This window comes from Caretta caretta, chromosome 2, assembly GCF_965140235.1.
Source record: "Caretta caretta isolate rCarCar2 chromosome 2, rCarCar1.hap1, whole genome shotgun sequence".
NCBI classification, from domain to species: domain Eukaryota; kingdom Metazoa; phylum Chordata; order Testudines; family Cheloniidae; genus Caretta; species Caretta caretta.
In genome coordinates this window covers 135,876,679-135,898,742 of record NC_134207.1, presented here as the reverse complement: position 1 = coordinate 135,898,742, position 22,064 = coordinate 135,876,679, and the positions used below count along the sequence as shown (strand labels likewise).

At 45.8% G+C, this 22,064-nt stretch overlaps 1 protein-coding gene across 1 annotated transcript in view; it reads right to left on the bottom strand.

The window, feature by feature from the left end:
• The window catches only part of MARCHF11 (membrane associated ring-CH-type finger 11), a 44,911-nt gene extending 24,026 nt beyond the window's left edge, over positions 1 to 20,885 (bottom strand). The window contains exons 1-2 of the mRNA XM_048839636.2: positions 20,248 to 20,885; positions 18,688 to 18,843 (exon numbers count right to left, since the gene is read on the bottom strand). Of these exons, the coding sequence (XP_048695593.1) occupies positions 18,688 to 18,843; positions 20,248 to 20,616 (525 nt within the window). The 5' untranslated portion in view covers positions 20,617 to 20,885. The remainder of the gene's footprint in view (positions 1 to 18,687; positions 18,844 to 20,247) is intronic.
• Positions 20,886 to 22,064: the final 1,179 nt, after the last annotated feature.

Here is a 22,064-nt window from a genome sequence, read left to right as displayed (position 1 = left end):
TGGATAGGGACCTGCATCAGGAAAGCTGCGGACGCCGCTTGCGCTCTGGTAGAGTGCGACTTTAGCCAGGTCATAGTAAGTCCTGTTGCAGGACGTGATCCATCACGAGATGCGCTGTGATGAGATCGGGAGCCCCCTCATTCTTTCTGCAATAGCAATAAAGAGCTGCGGTGACTTACGAATTGGCTTTGTATGTTCAATGTAAAAAGCTATGGCCTGTCTAACATCCAAGGAATGGAACATGCGCTCCCTGTTAGTGGCATGGGGTTTAGGGAAGAACAAAGGTGAAAATATGTCCTGGTTCACAGGAAACTGGGAGACAACCTTAGGCAGGAATGCAGGGTGGGGGCATAGCTGCACCTTGTCTTTATAAAATACTGTGTAAGGTTATTCGGAGGTCAGTGCTCTGAGTTCGGATACCCTTCTAGCAGAGGATATAGCCATCAGGAGGTCCTTAAGAAACCTGCTCATCATGAGATTACCAAACACTGATCCCCCCCGCCGTTCTTGGGTGGAAGGCCAAAATGGCTGCAAGGTGTACCCTTAGGGATGATATTGCTAACCCTTGGTGCTTGAGATCTAAAAGACAGTCCAAAATAAGGGGAATTGGGGCTGATTATGGCTCAGTTCCCCTTTGCCGAGACCAAATGGAGAAACGCTTCCACTTAGCCAGGTATGTGGCTCGAGTGGAGGGTTCCTACTCCCCAACAGGACCTCCCTAACTGAGTGCGAGCACTGAAGCTCAAGAGGGTTCAGCCATGGAGCTTCCACGCCATAAGGTGGAGTGACTCCAGGGTGGGGTGCTGGAGACGGCCATGGTCCTGTGAGATTAGGGTTGGACAGAGGAAGCGCTACTAGTCTGTCCACTGAGAGGTTCAGTAACAGTGCTGAACCAGTGCTGGTGGGGCCACGCTGGCACTAGGAGGATTAAGGAAGCCCTGTCCTGACGAGTCTTGAGGAGCACCCTGTGTATGAGGGGGAATGGCGGAAATGCGTACAGCAGGTGACCCATCCATGACGAGTGAAAGGCATCCACAGTGGAGCCTGGGCTGTGGTTCAGGAAAGAGCAGAATCTCTGGCACTTCCTGTTGCTCTGCATCATGAACAGGTCCATGTGGGGAGAGCCCCACCTCTGGAAAAGTGAGTGAGCGATGTCCGGTCTGAGGGACCACTCATGTCCATGGAACGAGCAACTGAGGCTGTCTGCCAGCTCGTTCTGCACCCTCAGAAGGTGCAATGCCTGTAGGTATATGGAGTGGGTGATACAAAAGTCCCCACAGCTTGAGGGCTTCCCGACAGAGGGGAGAGGAATGAGCACCACGCTGTTTATTTATATAGAACATCGCTGCAGTATTGTCCGTGAGCACTGATATGCACATGCCCTGAAGACGGGTCTGAAACGCTTGGCATGCTAGGCGAACCGCCCTCAGTTCCCTCACATTGATGTGCAACGATAGCTCTGCATGGGACCAGAGACCCTGGGTTCTGACATTGTCCAGATGCGCTCCCCAACCGAGCGCCGAGGCGTCTGTGACAAGGGAAAGCATGGGTTGGAGTTTTGCGAAGGGTACTCCCACACACACCAGCTGTGGTTGCAGTTGGAGAGAGTGAAGAATTTGTGGTGAGAGGGTCACTATTGAGTCCAATGGGTCCCTGCCCAGTCTGTGCACTTGTGCTAACCATGTCTGGAGGGGCCGAAGGCGCAGCCTGGCATGCTGTACCACGTATGTACAGGCCGTCACATGCCCCAGTAGTCTCATACAATTTCTGGCCGTAGCTGTGGGGAAGCAGAGGAGGGTCTGGATAATGTCCATGAACGCTTTGAAACGCAGTTCCGGAAGGAACCCCCTCGTGTGCGTGGAGTCCAAGAGAGCACCAATGAACTCTATTCTTTGTGTGGGGGGTCAGTGTGGACTTGGGCTTGTTCAATACAAGTCCCAACCTGAGAAACATAGCCCGGGCCAGGGATACGTACTCCACCACCTCTGCTTGCGACTCGGCCTTGATGAGCCAGTTGTTCAAATACAGGAACACCTGCACCTGGCACCTGCAGAGGAAGGCCGCCACTACTGCCATACACTTGGTGAACACCCAAGGCCAAATGGGAGCACCCTGAACTGGTAGTGCTGGCCACTGACCACGAATCTGAGAAAGTGTCTGTGGGCTGGAATAATAGCAATGTGAAAATAGGCGTCCTTCAAGTCGAGGGTGGCATACCAGTCTCCCGGATCCAGGGAGGGAATGATGGCAGCCAGAGAGACCATGCGAAACTTCACCTTTTTTATGTATGTGTTGAGGTCTCATAGGTCCAGGATAGGCCAAAGCCCGCCCTTGGCCTTGGGGATGAGGAAATAGTGGGAGTAGAACCCCTTGCTCCTGAATTCCTGAGGAACCTTCTCTATTGCCCCTAGAGCTAGGAGCGATGTACCTCTTGTAAAAGGAGTTGCTTGTGAGAGGGGTCCCTGAAGAGGGACGGGGAAGGGGGGTGGGAGGGAACAGAATTGGATAGACTATCCCACCCCCACCGTGCTGAGGACCCAGCGATCTGACATGATCTGAGACTAAGCATGGTAGAAGTGGAAGAGTCGATTCACAAAGCGGGGGAAGGATCCAAGAAGGCAACTGGTGCGCCGTCCTCGTGCGCATCTTCAAAAGTTGGGCTTGGGGCTGGGGGGCTGTTTGGTTGAATCCTGGCCTTGGCCCAAGGAGGATTGCAGCGGGCGCCTCCTGTTATTTCTGCCCCCCCTCCTAGGAGGGTCCAGCCTAGGGGGCCCTGGGTAGAAATGGGATGGGAGCTGAGGTCTAAAGGGCTTTCTCTGAAGCGCTGGGGTGTGTAGCCCCAGAGACTTCAGAGTGGCCCGCGAGTCCTTCAGGCTACGCAAGCGCTTGTCCGTATTTTGAGCAAACAGGCCCTCACAGTCAAAGGGGAGATCCTGTATTGTGTTTTGGACCTCAGGTGGGATCCCTGAAACCTGAAGCCATGCACTGCGCCTCATAGTGATGGCAGTGGCCATGGTTCTAGGCGCAGAGTCCACTGCGTCCAGGGATGCCTGAAGGGCAGTCCTAGAGACAACTCTACCTTCCTCAAGGAGCGCACTGAACTCTCTGTGACAATCAGCCAGGATTAACTCCTGGAACTTAGCCAACGAGCTCCAGGAATTAAAAACATATCAGCTAAGCACTGCCTGCTGATTCACTACCAAAGCTGGAGCCCCGCAGTCAAATAGACTTTACAGCCAAAGAGATCCTGCTTCTTGGCATCACATGACTCCTTGTGGTTTCCCACATCAACCATCAGAGTCCCCAGTTGGAGGTGGGTAAACAGGTGCTCATAGCCCTTTTGCAGCACGAAGTAGCGTCTCTCGACTCCTTTAGCCATTGGTGGTATAGAGGCCGGGGTTTGCCAGAGCACCTTCGTGATGTTCTGAATTGCCCTTATGAGGGGCAAAGCTACTCTGAAGGACCCTCAGGGGCGAGGATGCACACCATTGGATCTGAGTCCTCCATAACCTCCTCTGTCTGGAGATTGAGGTTAACTGCTACTCTCCTAAGCAGGTCCTGGTGGCCTTTGGTATCCATTGGTGGTAGAGTGGTGGAGGTGCTCACCACAGCCTTGTCCGGCGAAGAGGAGGAAGAGATTCCTGGGACAGGGTCTTCCTGCCCCTTGGGTTCTCTGGAGGCCGGGTCAGGTACCTCAGAGCACTCCAGTACCGGAGGTTCAGGTGCCACTGACATCGGTGGAGGAGGGGCATGCTTGTCTGAGGCCACTCAACAGCCCTTTACCATAAAGGATCCTCAGGGGCCCTAGGGGTGTAGCGTGCCATCGACCTCGCTGGAGGGGCATGGGGGGCTGATACCAGCCTCGATCCCTGACCTTGAGCCTGGTGGTAGGCCCAGGGGGTCCAAAAAGGCCATTGCACTGGGCCCTGCCACTGGGGTGGCCAAGTGACAACTTGGGATCGGTGCTGGGATTGGGAGCAGTAGTGGCTGCATCGGGATACAGACGATTCTGCATCTGACTCTGATGAGTATTCTGTACCCAACCATGGGGGAGCGGAGCCCGACAGTGCTGGGGAGACGGAGATCAGCGCCGCAACATCATAGGCTTCCCCCGATTATGACTCAACAGCAGTGCCGGTGCCGCCGATGCTGCCTCCATCACCGTCGGTGCCATGACTGGTGTTATAATCACCCACGGTGCCAGGCACGACGCCACAGTCGGTGCTGTCACCGGTGCTACTGGCGGTGCCTGAGTTTGTGAGGCTGGGCCCCGCACCTGCGGGGCCGGGTACTGCACTGTCATATCAATGAGGTCTTGAGCCACCTCATATGTGTCCAGAGTGGAGGGGAGGTCAGGCTCTTCCTCCAAATTGTCACGGGTAGGAGATTCCGTTTTTGCCGGACTCAATGGCTCTGCAACTGGGGCTGGAGTCAACGGTGACGGTTCTTGGGGACCAGATCGAGGGTGTCCCACTGGAGGACGCACCCCACTGGAATCCCCCCTCGGCTTCCTGACGGGGAATGTTCCCTGTCTGGTTTCTTTTTCTTATGCGGCACTGGAGACTGTGAATGGTGCCGCAAGGCACTAGCTTTGCGGGCCGGGAAGCGGTGCCACTGCTCCCTGGCAGAGTCCTTCCTCAGTGCTGGGACATCCCACTGAGGCAAAGAGGAGGAAGGCCAGTGCGCTGCGCACCAAGGATGCTGGTGTCTGCTCAGGCTGTGGCTAAAGAGCGACTCCATCAAAAGGAGCTTCAGGCGATAGTCCCGCTCCCTCTTAGTCCTGGGTCTGACTAAGGCACTTATCTGTCTGATGGCCCTCCCCAAGGCACTTGAGACAGGCGGCATGTGGATCACTTGTTGGCATAGGTTTTGCACACCTCTCGCACGCTTTAAACCCCTGCGACCAAGGCATGCCCCAGCGCTGGGGAGAGTAGAACGGGGGGAAACCTCCCGAAGTAAACTAAACTAATCTGCAACTATTAACAACTAACTGTTTACACAGAAACAAGGGAACCGCTAGGTAAGGCACTTGCAAAAGCAAGAGACAAAGCTGTTCCAACTGCTGTCATGGGTGGTAAGAAGGAACTGAGCAGGCAGCGGGTCATCAGGGACATATATACACCGCCATAAAGGCACCACTCTAGGGGTCTCCACAACTGACTTGATGGGTACTGCTAGGGAAAAGCTTCTATTGGAATGCACATGAGCAATCACTCAAAGAAGAACTTAACCTACTCATACACCTAACTAGGTTCTTTCTTAACTGTAACCACTTAAAAGAGGTGACACCATTGCGAGCAGCCCCAAGTCATTTTGAAATATCACTTTATTAAATGTGTGGCAGCAGCAGTGATCAAAAAAGCAAAGTGTTAAGACTTATAAAGAATTGAATAAAGCGTAATACTGAAAACACTACACTGTCATTATCTAAATCAATGGTATGTAATTATGTAGAATAGTTTCAATTTGGGTCACCCTATTGCAAAGGGGTTCAGGGATAGGTAATCTCAATTATGTAAGAGGCATGGAAAAACTCTCATATGAGGAGAAAGTGAAAAGATTGGGATTACTTGCAACAGAGGAAATGAATGAAGTTATGATAAAAAATAAGGGTATGGTGAAGGTAGATTAGGCACTGATATTTGCCCATTCTCCTACTACAAGTATAAGAAGACATTCAATGAAACTGAATGGAACACATTTAAAACTGAAAAAGGAAATACTTTTTCATGTGATACACAACTAGCCTGCGGAATTCAGTACTACAAAATATCACTGAGGCCAAGAGTTTAGCAGGATTCAGAAAAGCATTGTTTTAGAAGGATTACAAGAACATCTAAAATGATGATTGTAAGGATTTTAAAAGAAAAATTGGCATAGCTAGAAACTCTTTTGTTTCAGGACATAAACCAACGTCTATCTACTGGGGGGTTAGAAATGGAATTACTGGGTCCCACATTTTCTAAGTGCCTTCTGCAAGGTTCTTGAATCTTCCTCTGAAATACCAGCTGTTAGCTATTTGTCTGATCCAGCATGACAATTCCATTGTTCCTATGCTGGAGAAATAAGAGCTACCGTGGAACCCGGCCAGACATAGAGCCATGTTATGGAAGTTAAACAAGCATTTCGTTGAATATATTGTGCAGTTTTGCAAAATGTTAAAGATTCTTTTATTTCAATGATTATTTAGAATACCTACAATCTGCAAAACCACACAATGTACTACAAAAGCAGTACCTACCTGACTCCCCTTTAAGCCACAGGCAGCTCTATGCTCAAGGGAGATTTTGTGATAACTTATAGCATAATGGATGTTGATGTGTCACGTCAGAGTAGGTGCTGGCAACTGGACATGTTACTGGATCTAAGGAGAAGAAGCAAATTATTTTTCAACAATGTGTTAAATCTCCCTCTTAGCCTGGCTATGTGGGCATTGACCATGTATTGCTACAGCTGAGGAAAGTTTTTTTAAAGCCAATTTGCTGTTCACTTCTAAATACTATGACTAAGCTGAACAGATACCAACTGGAAGACATAAAGGCTTTTTCCCTGCTCTGATTGCCAGTTCCAGACTGTTCCAACAAATAAATGTTAACCATGGTATTCATTATGCAAAATAGAATTTGCAACCTGCTTGTATAAATGTAAGATTCTTATATAAGCAAAAAAGAACCCAACATTTTTGTGAGCTCAACAGATGTTTTGGAAATACATGTGTAAGTTCTTGTATTTCTAATGGAAAATATGAATAAACATTCAGAGAACCCACTTTCTCAGATTCATAACAACAGTCACAATGTTTCATATGCATGATTTCCTATGTAGAGAATGTACAATACACATGTTGCTAACTTAATGACCAAATAGATTACCTCTGACATTTGGAAAGCAAATGTATTTTTAAACACAAGTTTCTTCTGTATTTTAAATTATAGGCTATATCTTTGTCTAGAAGCAAGCACAGTTATGTCAATGCAGACTCTGGCTTTGATGCCTGTACATTTTGATTAAACATGAAAACGCAGGGTGCTTCTAGTTAATAATGGGCACCCTATCTTTTGTCCCCCACAGATTTATTATGCAGAGCACTGCTAGATTTGCTTATGTATACCTTATTAGCCCTGTAGTGACAAATTATGTCCTCCTTTGTTCCTTACCTTCAAGCTAGAACACTGATGTAATTTGGACGTTCTGGAGCTATTTCTGTTCTGCTACAGCCTTTTTATACTGTTCTGGTGGAGTAAAAAAGACTTAAGGTATCAGAACCAGCCCTTAGTGAATACCTTTGGTATAATAGCCAATGCAGCATAGAGGTGCAAAAGGGGGCTGGTTATTCTGAGCTCTGGAATGGCTCGAAGTCCACTGCAGTTGAGCATAAGTTAGAGCAGTCCTGAAGTCAGACCAAAACAGTCGGGGAAGTCTAAAGGTGTCAGTTATGTTTGCTCCCTCACATTCATGCACCAAACATACCTCAGACAGAATAGAGAATCAGCCCTTTTTGTTTGCTGAAATGCATTGGTTCATGAAGCAGTCTTTGAAAATTTCTGCTACCCCATAAGCCAAGTCTGCACTACAAGTCTTCAGAAGCGGTGTGGTGCCTACAGGGAACTTTACTGTGATCTCTGGTATCTACAAGGACATCAGATATGAACCACAACAAATGTCAGAGGTTGAGTTTTATTTTGGTACCATGAAGTACGTTTAATGTCCTTAATTTGAAAATGAATACCTCACATTTACCTCAGCATGTATGTAGCTGTAGAAGAATAAAATCGTATGACAAAATTCTGCTCCCCTCACACACTTAATTTTATCATAGGGAATCTGATTTCAAATTGCTAGATAGTTAACTAATACTCATCTATCTAAGGCTCAGAAACAATAGAAGTGGCCACAAAGATAATGACAAAGCTAAAAGTAGAATCTTCAACTTTTGCTACTTTGGTATAATCACTGACAGCCATTAATGTTATAATATTCATCAGAAAAAATGAAATATGTTCTCTATTGACAATATAGACACATGAAAATTGTCACCTCACAACTGAAACCAGTGCTAATGTGAAATGTTTTCTGCAAGCAGTTAGCCTGGCACTAGTGTGGTTTTGTCCAGTTAGTGACTACTACTATGCTAAAATAAAATCATAAAGAGACTCTCTTCCCACTCAGAAGATTTAAGTGTTCTATTTGCTGGAATGATAGAATCTCACTTATTTCAAACCTAGATTATTAGGTTCTAGTTGGTGGTTTGTTTGTTTTTGTTTTCTTTAAATGTAGAGATAATGCTCACTTAGTATTATTGGATTGAATGCTCTAGATACTAGTTCAGATCCTCTGGAGATGTCCTTCTTTAGCACCACAATTCAATCTGCCTGGGCACTAGCAGGAAGGAATTAAGAGTTCAGGAGAAACAGTCTTGCTGCTGTCATTTTGTGTCATAGGGCCCTGGGCAGCTTGGAGAAGTAGCTGCAGAAAAAGCCATGCTCAGCCTCTGCATCACCAGGATGGAGCATGCTCAGTTGCTCCATGGAGGATGCCACATGCACATTCCAGTCAGTAGGTAGGAGCTGTGTTGGGATGGAATAGGGTTATTGAAGGTATACCCTTCAGCAAATAAAGCTGACAGCCTCTAACAAACGTCTATGGAGCATATGTGAACTGTGGTCTTTTTTGCAGAGGTTTATAACTTGACCAAACCTGAATAGATTTCCATGGAAATAACAAGAGGCATCCCTAAAATCAGAATGAAGCCCCTGTCAAACTTCAAGTCTTTCTTTCAAAGCATACAGATGCTAGAGCTCATCAGTGAAATGGCTGGAAATGGCTCAACCATTTTTGCTGACCCAGCATGGGAAACCATATGATTAACATTTGACAAAACTATAAGCAACTGAAAATAGGACCTTAAAATGGAAAGTGTTAGGCAGCCTTATTTATACATATACATCAATACTCATTACGCCTATAATTACTCATCAATACGCCTATGCTACTTTGTACTCATTTAGCATTTTTCATCTGTAGATCTCAAAGCACTTTGCAAATGTTGACAAGTGTCACTATTCCCATTTTACAGATAAGGAAACTGAGATGCAGTGGTTAAGCAATTTACCCAAGGTCATCTGGCAAATAAATCAAAGCCTGTCTACCTGTTTCCACCCTAACTGAATTGGCGCATTAGCACTGACCCCCCCACTTGGTAAGGCAACTCTCATCTTTTCATGTGCTGTGTATTTATACCGGCCTCTGTATTTTCCACTCCATGCATCTGATGAAGAGGATTTAGCCCACAAAATCTTATGCCCAAATAAATTGTTAGTCTCTAAGTTGCCACAAGAACTCCTCGTTATTTTTTCTGTTTATCAATGTTTATCAATGTTACTATTTTCTGTGCTATCTAAGTGATTTCCAGGCAAATTAGAACTGTGCAGCAAGTTGTTATAAGTTGACTTCATGAATCTTCTGTTCTTCTGCCATATTTTGGTAAAGGAGGTTCTCCTTTAAATATATGGGTGGCATTCTCCACTCTGTTATAAATTAAAATTGTCAAAGATAGCTGTTAAGGTCTTCTCTTGTGGCAGTCGATATCTCAGAGAAAAGCTTTAAAATGTGTGCCAACTGTGACTTACCCCTTGTGCCTGACTTAGGAGGAGGGAAGTATGATTGAACAGCACATGCCAGTAGTGAAAGCTAGAGTACCTCCCAGCTGCTCTAGTTTCTGCCAGGGCTGGGCAGCTCAGAATCAGGGATTATAACTATCTCCCTGGGGCTGCTGCTCTCCTCTACAACTGAATACAGATGGATTAGAGGACAATAATGGCCTACATGTATAAAGGTTCCCTCCCCCCCCCCCCCCCCACTCTCTTCCCTATTTCATTATAGGTGATGTTTTTGCAGTGTGGTCTGAAAATGGTCAGACTCTGCATAAGCCAGACATTCTCCAAAAGGTTGTTCCAACTGATGGAGGTTCAGCTAGTGAAAACTTGTTTCTAGTACTCTCACTTCATTTTCCGATGCATGGGCATTGTGAGCTGCTTTCCCCTAGAGGAGTCCAGGTGTCTTAGTGTATCAAAGAATTTGAAGAGCAACTAGCTAAAGACAAACTCCTTTTTTGCTGTTAGTTTATGTACATCAGAAGCAGGATGCCTTCCAAACGGTCAGTAGGGCCACTGGACAACTGAGGTGCTAAAGGAGCACTCAAGGAAGACAAGGCTGTTGTGCAGAAGCTAAATAATTCTTTGCATCAGTCTTCATTGTGGAGGATGTGAGGGAGATTCCCGCACCTGAGCCATTCTCTTTAGGAAATAAATCTGAGGAACTGTCCTAGACTGAGGTGTCAGAGGAGCAGTTCTGAAGGAACTCTGGGGTGAATACCATCTGGTCCTATGACTTATTACCATAAAATTTATCAGTTTAGCACACTTACCCAGTTGGAACAATCAGCAGACTATTGAGTATAAGAGGAAATGGCAGCACCACCACCAATGTTCTATGTAGGGCTTGGGCTGGTAGATGTGCTTTAAAGTAGTACCTCAGCAAATCTATTGGATCAGGCCCCACAGGTGGAGAAGACCCTTCTTTGTGAATCCTGTCAGTGTTTAGCTGTGAGTTAGGTGTCAAGCTGCTTGGCAGTATCAGCAGTGAGGCAGCTGAGTACATGTCCACCAGCAGAAATTTAGGTGCCATGGGGACTTTCAGTGGAAACTTAAGCACCTAGGGAATTTAGAACCTATAGGGTTAAGCAGTGCTATGGTTTTGTGAATGCCCGTGGCACCAAAATGTTGGGTGTAGGTACCTATAGGGTCCACTGCAATTTTGAATATAAGCTCCACACAGAAACCTCACAAATCTTTCACTTCTCCACCAAAGATGTAGCTCCAAACCCTTAAAGAATCAATAGCATCAATTCATCTGCATATGTACTGACAATGCTGGCACATATCTAAATGCCCCTTTTGCTGCACTTATTGCTGCTTGCAGCACAATGGAGATTAATTCATTACTTTAGTATTTTCTATTTGTAAATTATATTTGTACATGGATACTGTAGAACACTAAGTCACCACTTTTGAGGATGAGTCATATATGCCAAACACATCAACAGAACTAAACATGTGCTTAAGTGCTCTCTTTCCCAGAGACCTAAATCCTTGTAACAAGTAAAGAGTCATGCACACCTATAACATTATATAAATGTCAGTCATGTGGACATGATCCAGCTCCCATTGAAGTCAATGGGAGCCTTTCCACTACTTTCTGTATGAATTGGATAGAACCCTTATGCACAACTATGGTATGATAAAGAAGATGAATTGGAAAATGAATTATATGATCATAATGGACAGAGGAAACTAACAACTGAAACTGCTGCACAACAGTTTGACAAATCTAGAAAAATAACCATTATAGTTACACTATATTACTAAAGTCTAAACAGGAAAAAACTGATTTTACATGCCAATTGGATATCAATATTCTCAAGACTGGATGAGTCATTTGGGTTACTTTGTCAGCTGGGTATACTCATTTAAGGTGGCTTCTGTTTCATCTCTTTGCTATTAAAATGATCCATAACATGAACTTCAAAGCAGAATAGTATACCATCTTTAAAATCTGATCTAAATTCTTCATAACAAATATTTTAGGATTCCAAGCAGATCCGTGATAAGGACTATATTTTGGGAAGAGGTTAATAACTTAGGGGTAAACTGTGATTCTTCTATTGCAGGCCATATTGGCACTGGTAGTGAGGCATGCTACCACCTGATTTCAGAGGGACTGTGGCTTCCCTGAAAAGGGTAGTGTACGCTCAGTTTTGCTGGTCTGTGTGGAAGAGGTGCTTCCTGCCCACTTTTGGAATCTAGTGCTGCTGGAGGCATTAAGACTCCCATGGTTCCCCACCCTGAGCACACGGATTATGATTGATTGTATCTACCCTTGGAAGAAGGACATAAGGAGAGGAAAACCTTGTGCCCTCTACTCACTTAGCACACCTGAACAGGGACAGATACCATCTAACTCTTAACATTCTGAAAGCATAAAAGCACATGAAACTAAGTGCCTCTTCCCAAGTTTCATTTGTAACAAGTTGATATTGTACCTAATTCCTGCTCTTTTTTTACCATTTTAGTAAGAGTCCCCTATTAAACAATTAGGACCAAATTCTGCCCCCAGAGCTGTAGCGGTATATGTGTGTGTAACACTTTAAAGTCAGTGTAACTGAATATGTATATTTGAAAGAAGAACTTTTACCTCAGAGTTTTACCAAACTATTAGTTCATTTGATTTTGAGTAATTACTTAACTTTTCTGTGCCTCAGTTCACCTGTATGTTAAATGGATATATTAATACTTGTTTGTTCTTCAGAGGTGTTTGGAGGATTATTGGTTTGCTGTGAAATCATAGGATAAAAGGCATCAATATAAGTGAAATATTATTGAAACAATGAAAATTTCCTTTGTTGCAAGCTGCAGCAGTAATATTGACTTTTGTGTGACTGATCTGCCCTTGAGAACAGTCTCTGAAACATGGCAGGTATGGGATGAGAGGAGGGCATGGAGATGACTGAAAGAACTGTTCTATTCTGGGTAACTTTCTTTTAAAAGTGGCTTGGAAAGCTAGATTGGAAACTGACTAAATGACCAGATCATTGCTGCTCAGGTAGGTCACATTCCTGGGAAAACAATGAAGACACTGAACTTGATTTTCTAAAGGAAGTCAGTTATGGCAAGGTTACTGTATATGAATCTGTGGAAAGATCACTAACAGGATTCATGTCAATCCACTGAAGGGAAAAACTTACAGTGCTATCTGAATTGCTTGATAAACTGGGCCCATTCAGCCAAATGCGAAGTTATACATTTAGGAACAAGGAATGCAGGCCATAACCACAGAATGTGTGACTGTATACTGGAAAGCAGTGACTCTGAAAAGGATTTAGGGGTCACAGTGGACAAGAACTGAATATAAGCTCCCATTGTGATTCTGTGACAAAAAGGGCTAATAAGCTCCTTAGATGTAAGGAGGAATAGGGAGATGTTTTTTACCTTTGTATACTGCATTGGTAAGACCAGTACTGGAATACTGTGTACAGTTCAGTTTTTTAGCACTCTTAAAAAATTAGACACCAGAACTGCAGAAAACAGCCAAGAACGATTCAAGGGTTAGATACAATGCCTTACAATAAAAAGAACGAGGAGTACTTGTGGCACCTTAGAGACTAACAAATTTATTTGAGCATAAGCTTTTAAAAGAAAGCATGAAAAAAACCCTAAGCTTATTTCTACCAGCTTAGGTTAAAACTTCCCCAAGGCAAAAATTCTTTTCCCTTGGAGGGTACGCTGCCACCACCAAGTGATCTAACAAAAAATCAGGGAAAGGACCACTTGGAGTTCCTATTCTTCCAAAATATCCCTCCAAGCCCTTACACCCCCTTTCCTGGGGAGGCTTGAGAATAATATCCTAACCAATTGGTTACAAAGTGATCACAGACCCAAACCCCTGGGTCTTAGGACAATAGAGAAATCAGTCAGGTTCTTGAAAGAAGGATTTTATTTTTTTAAAAAGGTAAAAATCACCTCTGTAAAATCAGGATGGAAAATAACTTTACAGGGTGTCATAACCAAAGGGGGTAGCCTAAATTCCTCCTTACCTATAAGGGGTTAAGAAGCTCAAGTAACCTGGTTGGTACCTGACCAAAGAAACCAATGGGGACAAAAGATACTTTCAAATCTGGGTGGGGAGAGGTTTTGTTTTGGGTTTTTGTTTTCTGTGGCTGTTCACTCTTGGGACTAAGAGGGACCAAACATCAATCCATGTTCTCCAAATCTTTCTGAACAAGTCTCTCATTTCAAACTTGTAAGTAACAGCCAGGCAAGGCATATTAGTTTATCTTTGTTTTCTCAACTTGTGAATTTTCCCTTTGCTAGAGGGAGGTTTATCCCTGTTTTGTTGTAACTTTGAAACTAAGGCTAGAGGGGGTTTCTCTGTGGTCTTTGAATTTTCTGCTACTCTGTAAGGTTAACTATCAGCCTAAGTTTACAGAGGTGATTCTTTTACCTTTTCTCTTTAAATAAAATTCTACTTTTTAAGAACCTGACTGATTTTTCCATTGTTCTAAGACCCAGGAGTTTGGGTCTGTAGTCCCTTTGTAACCAATTGGTGAGGATAAATGCTCAAACCTTCCCCAGAAAAGGGGGTGTAGGCTTGGGGGAATATTTTGAGGGAATAGGACTCCAAGTGGTCCTTTCCCTGATTGTTTGTTAAATCACTTGGTGGTGGCAGCGATCCCAAGGCAAGAAAAGAATCTGTGCCTTGGGAAGTTTTAACCTAAGCTTTTAAGAATAAGTTTAGGGGGTCTTTCATGTGGATCCCTACATCTGTACCCCAGAATTCAGAGTGGGAAAGGAATCCTGACACAGGGTAACAAAAGATTCAAAAACACAGAGGATTCCCCTCTAGGCAAAACTTTAAAGCTCAAATAAATTTGTTAGTCTCTAAGGTGCCACAAGTACTCTTCGTTCTTTTTGCTGATACAGACTAACATGGCTACCACCCTGAATGCCTTACAATGTGAGACTTAGGTATGTTTGCACTGCAATTGGGAGATGTGACTGCAGAATGTGTAGACATACTTGAGCTAGCTAGATTAAATACCAGTGATGCCACAGCAGCATGGGTGGCAGCCACTCAAGTATGTACCCAGGGTCCTAAGCAGGTGGGGCTAGCCCATGCAGCCATTTGTGCTGCTGTGGCCTCACTGCTATTGTTATGTGAGCTAGCTTTGATCTCACCAGATCAAATCTACTAATGTGCATCTAAAAGTGCTGGACCATATCTGCTGATTGCAGCTTAGACACACCCTTAAAGAGTTCTATCAATTTAGCTCATCAAAATGATTGAGATGTGACTGTTCACAATGTATAAGTAGCATGTGGAGAAAATGCTGGGTACTAAACAGCTCTATAGTTTCATAGGGAAAGGCATAACAAGAACCAATGGATGGAAGCTGAAACCAGACAAAGCCAAATTAGACACACATTTGAACAATGAGGGTGATTACCCTCTGGAATAAACTATCAAGAGAAGTGGTGGAATCTCCATCTTTTGATGTCTTCAAATAAAGATTGGATGCCTTTCTGGAAGATATGCTTTAGACAAACACATGCTGTGCTTTTAGTCAGACACAAGCTAGTGGGCTCCCCTCAACCATTGTGTTGAACCTAAAACAGCCATACTGGGTCAGACCAAAGGTCTATCTAGCCCAGTATCCTGTCTTCTGACAGCGGCCAATGCCAGGTGCCCCAGAGGAAATTAATAGAACAGGTAATCATAAAGTGATCCAGCCACTTAGCTGTCCATATGAGATGATGTGGTAAGTGCCACAAAGATGTCCCAGCTCCACTTGCCCCAGTGACCCCATCCCATTTCCTGATCTCCCTCATGACCTCTCATCCCCTCCCTTACTCTTCTCCTTAATTTCTTACTCTCCTCTGGCAACACAAGCATGCTTTCGTCTTTCTCATCTTAAAAACACCTTAACCTTGACCTACTTGCCTCTTCAACTACTGCCCCTTCTCCCTTTCATCTCTAAGATCACTGAGCATACTGTTTACAGTCACTATCTAGAGTTCCCCTTCTCCAGTTTCATTTTAGACCAGTTGTTCTGGTACTAAGGGTGCTGGGGATGATGCTACTGCACCCCCTGGTTTGAAGTAGTAATAACAAACACCAAATATGTGGTTTCCATCTGCAGCACCCCTTGCCTTTCCAATCTGTCTTCTGCTCCTTGCACTCCACTCCCTTGCTCTCTACAAAGTCTCTGACTTCTTCCTATCCAAAGTTCAGAATCAGTACTCTATTCTCCTCCTCCTCCTCGTCCTCTCAGCCCCTTTTAACACTGTCAACCATATTCTTATTGAAATCTTGCCTACCTTTGGCTTCCATGTCTCTGTCCTTTTTCTCCTCCTGCCTATTTAATCTCTTCTTCTGCCTGTCCTTTGGAGAATTCTCTGCCCTCCAATTTTTTTGTGAGGGGTTCCATAGGGCTCTGTCCTAGGTCTCCTGCTACTCTCCCTCTATAGCTTATCTCTGGTAATTTCATCTGAAGACATAAATTCAGCTACCATCCCTATGCTGACCACTCACAATCTACCTTTCTGCTCCAGACCTATTGTCTTCTGAACTAAAATGTTGGCATGTCTCTCTGACATCACCTCATGGATGTCTAATCATCAGCTCAAGCTCAACATGGCTAAAACAGAGTACTTAATCTCTCTCTTTCTTCTCCCAACCACCCACACCAACCTCTTTTGAATATCACCACCATCCTGCCTGTCACTCAGGCATGTAACCTGGGAATCTTCTTCAACTCAGATCTATCTTTATGTCCTCACATTCAGGCTATGTCTAAAATATCTTGCTGGTTCTTTCTGCATAACATTTAAGATGTTTTCCTCAACTTAACATTAAATCAGCTTCTAAATTAATTCACCACTAGGACTCCTCTTTCTTGAAAACTAACAAATTATAATGTTAACTGACTAATATTTCTTGCATTTCCATCCACAAATGAGAATTCTATGATCATATATAACAGTTTAAAATATAAAACATTTTAGAAAAAGTAGCCTGTTATTCTCTTTTATAGCCCCAAAGCAACATACAAACTAGGGGAAGATAGGCATTCCTCCATTTAATTGCCTGCAGGGCCCAATCCAGTAAGTATGCCCATGGCTTGCCTATCAGATCAGGCCCCTATAGAGAAGCTTACAGAAAATGCAAGACAGGAGACCCTCCCTCATAATGTTTATCCTAGTGGTTAGGGTACTCACCTGACATGTAGGAGATGCCTAGTTCAAGTTTCCCCTCTACCTGAGTGGAAGAAGGGATTTAAATTGATATCCACTGCTTCTCAGGTAGGTTCTCTAGACTCTGGGCTATGGGATATTCTGATGTGGGGCTCCCTTAATATCTCCTATTGAAGCTGTTCCACTCTGGATGATTTCTAAAATCATTGGAGCAGGAGGACTAGATCCTGGGTCTCCCACATCCATGCTATAACCACCAGGCTACAGAGTCATTCTCATGCATTTATCAACACCCACACCCCCGCTCCACTGGATAAAAATGAAAGAATCATTGGAGCAGAGACAAAGCAAGCATCAGAATTGGGACAAATTCTTCCCTGCTGTAATAAGGAGCAATTCCACTGACTTTAACATTTACTATTACAGTTATGCTTGTTTACATCTGGCTCACTGAAAGGACAGGATGCTGGGGAAAAATGCACAACTTGCATCTCTCCAGTTAACTTGTAATCTACATCTCCCACTGACAGCAAACCAGTTGGCTAATCTTAAAAGTAAATATGAATTTTCTCAGTTTGTAATTACGCTTTCATGCCTAATCCTGTCAACATGTTGCATATTTCCAGGAGTGGGCCCCTTGATGGTAGTTAGCTGGCATATGGTTCGGTGTGCACCAAGACAAAATATACTGAAAAAGACGTTACCAACATAAATATTGTTCCCTGAATCTACTGCCTCCATAGAGGCCCACTTTGAGATTACATGCCATGCAGCAAAAGAAACCATACAAAGCAGATGGATGCTAGGAGAAATGTTCTCGCGGCTGGCTGTTTCAACATTCTGGAACTAAGGGTTACAAAAAACCCAACTCCTAATTTTTCCTCTCTAATTCTGGGCACATCCTGTAAATCTCTGAAGTCGAAGGGGAAAGGGAGGATTCGTGTGGCTCTGTAGAGGCAATACATTTGAGAACAAAAGTTATGTGGGTAAATAAGCCATCTTTCTGTCTCATAACACTATCTACCCAGATCCCATCTGTGAGAGATTAGATAGTAGTGACACTTCTCAGGAGGTGGGTTGAGGAATAGTGCTAATTGACGTATGTCTGAAATACACCTCTCCCAAATGAAGTATCTCATCTGAACTGGACTCAATATTGAAAATAACCTTTTGTAAAGGTATCAATCAAATTTCAGATTGTTGAAATCTGCAAAGATGCAATCAGCACATGACTAAGAAGACACTGGAGAATATGCTATCTCTTTGGTAGGAGGGCATTGGCTCCTGGTTCTACAGGAACTTCAAGGAGTGTTTAGCCTGTCTGAAATATGGACCCAAAGGATAAGATTGGCTTAGATCCAAGGAGGCTTGATCATTTCTGAATCCATAATGGTAAGGCATAAGTGGAGCCAATCTTTGTCTTTACAAGATCCAGAGAACTAATGCAAATTACTGGTAACAGTTTAACCCTAACACTTCCTGTATGTTGCTGAAGAAGATGGATCAAGGGTGCACCCCGAGTCCTTAGAGGACCTGGCTGCTCTGCGTACAGGCAAGGGATCCAAACAGCTCTTGTCAGGGTAGAGGCAAGAACTTTTTCTGTAACTAGTCTTAGGCCAGAAGAGCCTCCCCCTACCAAATGACTGGATCCTACTATGATGTGCACTCTTCCTCAATGACTAAGCATGTTGAAATGGGGTCCAGTGCCTCACAACAGGGTATGCAATCTCACAGAGGTGATCTGTTGAGACAATGTCAAGGAGGAGAATAAACCAATATTTTATAAAATCTGCCCGTGTGCAATAAATTAACATTTGCAAGTTTCTGAAATATAGACACTAAGTAACATTTTTGGTCTGTAAGTATGTAAAAATGTTACCTGGCAAGGTTTTTTCATTTTAATTGCTATAACATGGTATCTGTAACAGCAGAGCTCACAGGTCCATGACCCTCTTTCACTGATCCACTTTAAGAGGCACAATTGATGTGTGTACCGTACCGACCCATCACATCGGCAAGGATTTAACAATTCACCCTGAAACAAGACAAAAATAAATGTCAGGGGGACTTATTTTGTTTTCTTATACAATATTTCATGTTATCTGTTCTGGAACAATGAGTTTGTTTTAGTCACTATCCTACACTTTTATATTTTTGGCTAGAATAAAACTCAAAAGTTAGAGCTCTTTTAAAGATATCATTTCCACCTTAAATATTCTACCACATTACAAAGAACAGGTAACTCACTGCATATGTAATTATTATGCCAATGGTCACCTTATTATGTCTTTCGAGTAACTTTTAGATGGATGGTTAGATGTAGAGAAAATACAGAAGTACAAAAATAATTCTTAATCATGGATAAGAAAGAAATGTATGACATCATAGTGAACCTCATGCTTACAGTAGCATTTGTACTGTATGCAATTACACCGTAAAAATTCTCTACAAAATGAACACTTTAAAAAAAATAATCTAAATATGTCTTTCCTATCAGAATTACATCCTATAACAAATACATAAACGACTGTGTGGTTGGCTGAAGCGTTCTTATTTCTGTGATGCTACTTCAAAAATGTAATAGTTCTACCTCACATACTGACAATTGTCCTCACCTGTGTTCTAAAATAAAACACAAAGCTAGTAGACTCATATATTAAAGTCTAACTGGACAATACCAATCATATCTTTCTTTTTTCCATTTTCTTGCTTTTTAATAGAGAAAATAAAGTACAACAAACCAACTCCCCCGTTTATGTCATAATGGCTCAGAGAGGGAGCTGCCCGACTAAGCTGACAGGTATAGAGTAAAATGCTCGTGGAAGTGTCCGGCTCCGATATTATGATAATGACCAATCATGAAATCTTTCCCTAGATTTTCTTCATAAAAGTATTGGGAAACTAGTAAGGGTTAATTAAAATGTAGAAGACAAGACGCTTGGAGAATGTGGGTTTCCCCTTGAAGTCTCTGAGGAGAGAGGCTGCATCCTAAGCAAATAGACCAATAATTCCCTGCCTTTCTAGACTGGCAGCGGAGGCTGGCAAAGCTCTTCACAGCCAGCTTCACATTGTACAGGCCCGCGATTGCATTTGCCCCCAGCTGTTGCTGAGTTACGAGCCACCCCAGGGCGGCCTCACGAAACTGAACCTGCTCGACTCGGCCACTTCGGGGCTCGTTTCCCAGCCAGTGGCGGCGACAGTCGAAGCGCGGGGTCCGGCTCAGAGCCCTGTCCAGGGTGCTGACCGCGGCGGGCTGGGACCAGCAGCCTCCAACAACCTGCCCCGGCCCGCGCGCGCCAGGGAGAGAGGCAGGCGGCGCAGCTGCGGTGTCTGTCTGGCCGGAGGGGCTGGGTCCGTCTCTCTGTCCGTCCCTCGCCCCCCCCCCCCGCCCCGCCGGGGTGCGGGGGAGGCGGGGTCCGTCTGTCCGGCCGGCGCTCACCTGCTCGGCGCCCTGGAAGCAGATCTTGCAGATGGGGCCGGCGCCGCCGGGGTTGCTGTCGCTGCCGCTGTCGCTGCCGCACACGGAGCGGGTCTCGGGTTTGTCGCCGCCCACGGCCCCCGCCTCCCCCCGGGCTCTCTCCGAGCCGCCCCTTCTCCCCTCGGAGGGGCCCGGGGGCGTCCCGCCGGAGCCGCTGCTCTGCCCCGCCCCGGTGGGGTCGTCGGCCGCCGGCTCCGCCTGGGGCTGCAGCCGCCGCAGCCCCGCGCTCTCCTCCGCGCCAGGCAGCTCCAGCTGGGCTGCGGCGGCGGCTGCGGGGTCTCGCTGCGGCTTGCCGGGGCCGGGGATGCTGCTCGCCCCGCCGCAGCTCATCCCCCGCGCCGGCCCGGCCCTCCCGCCCGGGACTCCCGCTGGCCCGAGCCGGACCCGGGGGCGGGGACCCCGCTCTGCGCCCTCAGAGCAGCCGGGAAGGTGACCGGGGCGGGGGCGGCGGGTCCGGGACCGGGGGGGGGGGGGAGCGGGGCGCGGGTCCAGCTGTCCGGGCGGCTCGCGCCGGTCCGGCTCCAGACGCAAACAGCCGCCTCCGAACGGAGCCAGCCAGCGAGCGAGCGAGAGCGAGAGACCGTTACCCGGCGCGAGCCGGGCGGGGCCGCGAGCGCGAGACAGTCACTGCAACCGCCACGCGGCACAGACACCGAGACACCTCCCCCCGCCCCCGCCCTCACTCCCGGGGGGGGGGTGTCACCCCTGTGCCCCCTCCCCCACCGAGGCACTGTCACCATCGCGTAGCAGGGTCACAGTCAACCCGCCCCCCCCACACACACCAGGGCAGCCACCTCTGAGGTCCATCTGGCATGATCTTGAGCCCACACAACTGGACAGCTGGCGCGGGTCACTGAGCACCCTTCAGATTGCCCAGGACAGCTGCCTCAGCCACGGGGTGATCCTGGGAAAACCTGGACAGGTGGCAGCCCTACCCCTCTGCACACACCTACGCACATACCCCACTACCACACACACCAAGGACACTGTCACCTCCCCCCACTGGAAAAATGTTCATATTCAAACATTCGCTTCCAACACCATCACCTTCCGTGCACACAGTCACCTGCCTGCTTCCACACAGTGATCTTCCCCTCTGGCCCCAGTCACCTGTCCCCAAAACATTGTCACTTGCCTTTTGCAACAGTCTGTCACTTCCCCACCTAATACACAAACAGCTGCTCCCCCTTTCCAACATACTCACCTTCCTTCCCTAGACAATCACCTGTTCCTCTTAAAACTCCTCACACATACATGCTTGCCCCCTTCAAAAATTATTCCCCCCCAAATCATCCATTGCAACACCATTACTTCTCCTTCAGAAATAATCAGCCCCCCCTTCCAACACTATCCGTCTTTCCCAAGCAGACAGACAAACAGTCCTCCCCCTCCCTGCCCCCAGCACTGTCCAACAAAGAGACACAGTCACTTGCCCCCTTCCAACACAGTCATCTTCACCTCATGGACACAATCCGATCACCATTGCACACACCTACACATTCCCTCTCTTGAACACCATCACCCTCCAGCACACTTCTCCCCCATCCCCAGACACTGCCACACCTATGAACTGTCTCTAATACACCTTTTCCACCTTAAACTATGCCACCATAACACTCACATCTCCTTTCATGAGACTGCCACATCCCACTGCAGGATTTAGACCTTGTAAATAAAGACTACAGTATTATACAGCTATTGCCACAAAACAGTTCACTAACAATTGCATGCTGAAGCATTTTGGGCTGTTACTGGGGATTTTAAAAAAATAGGAGCAG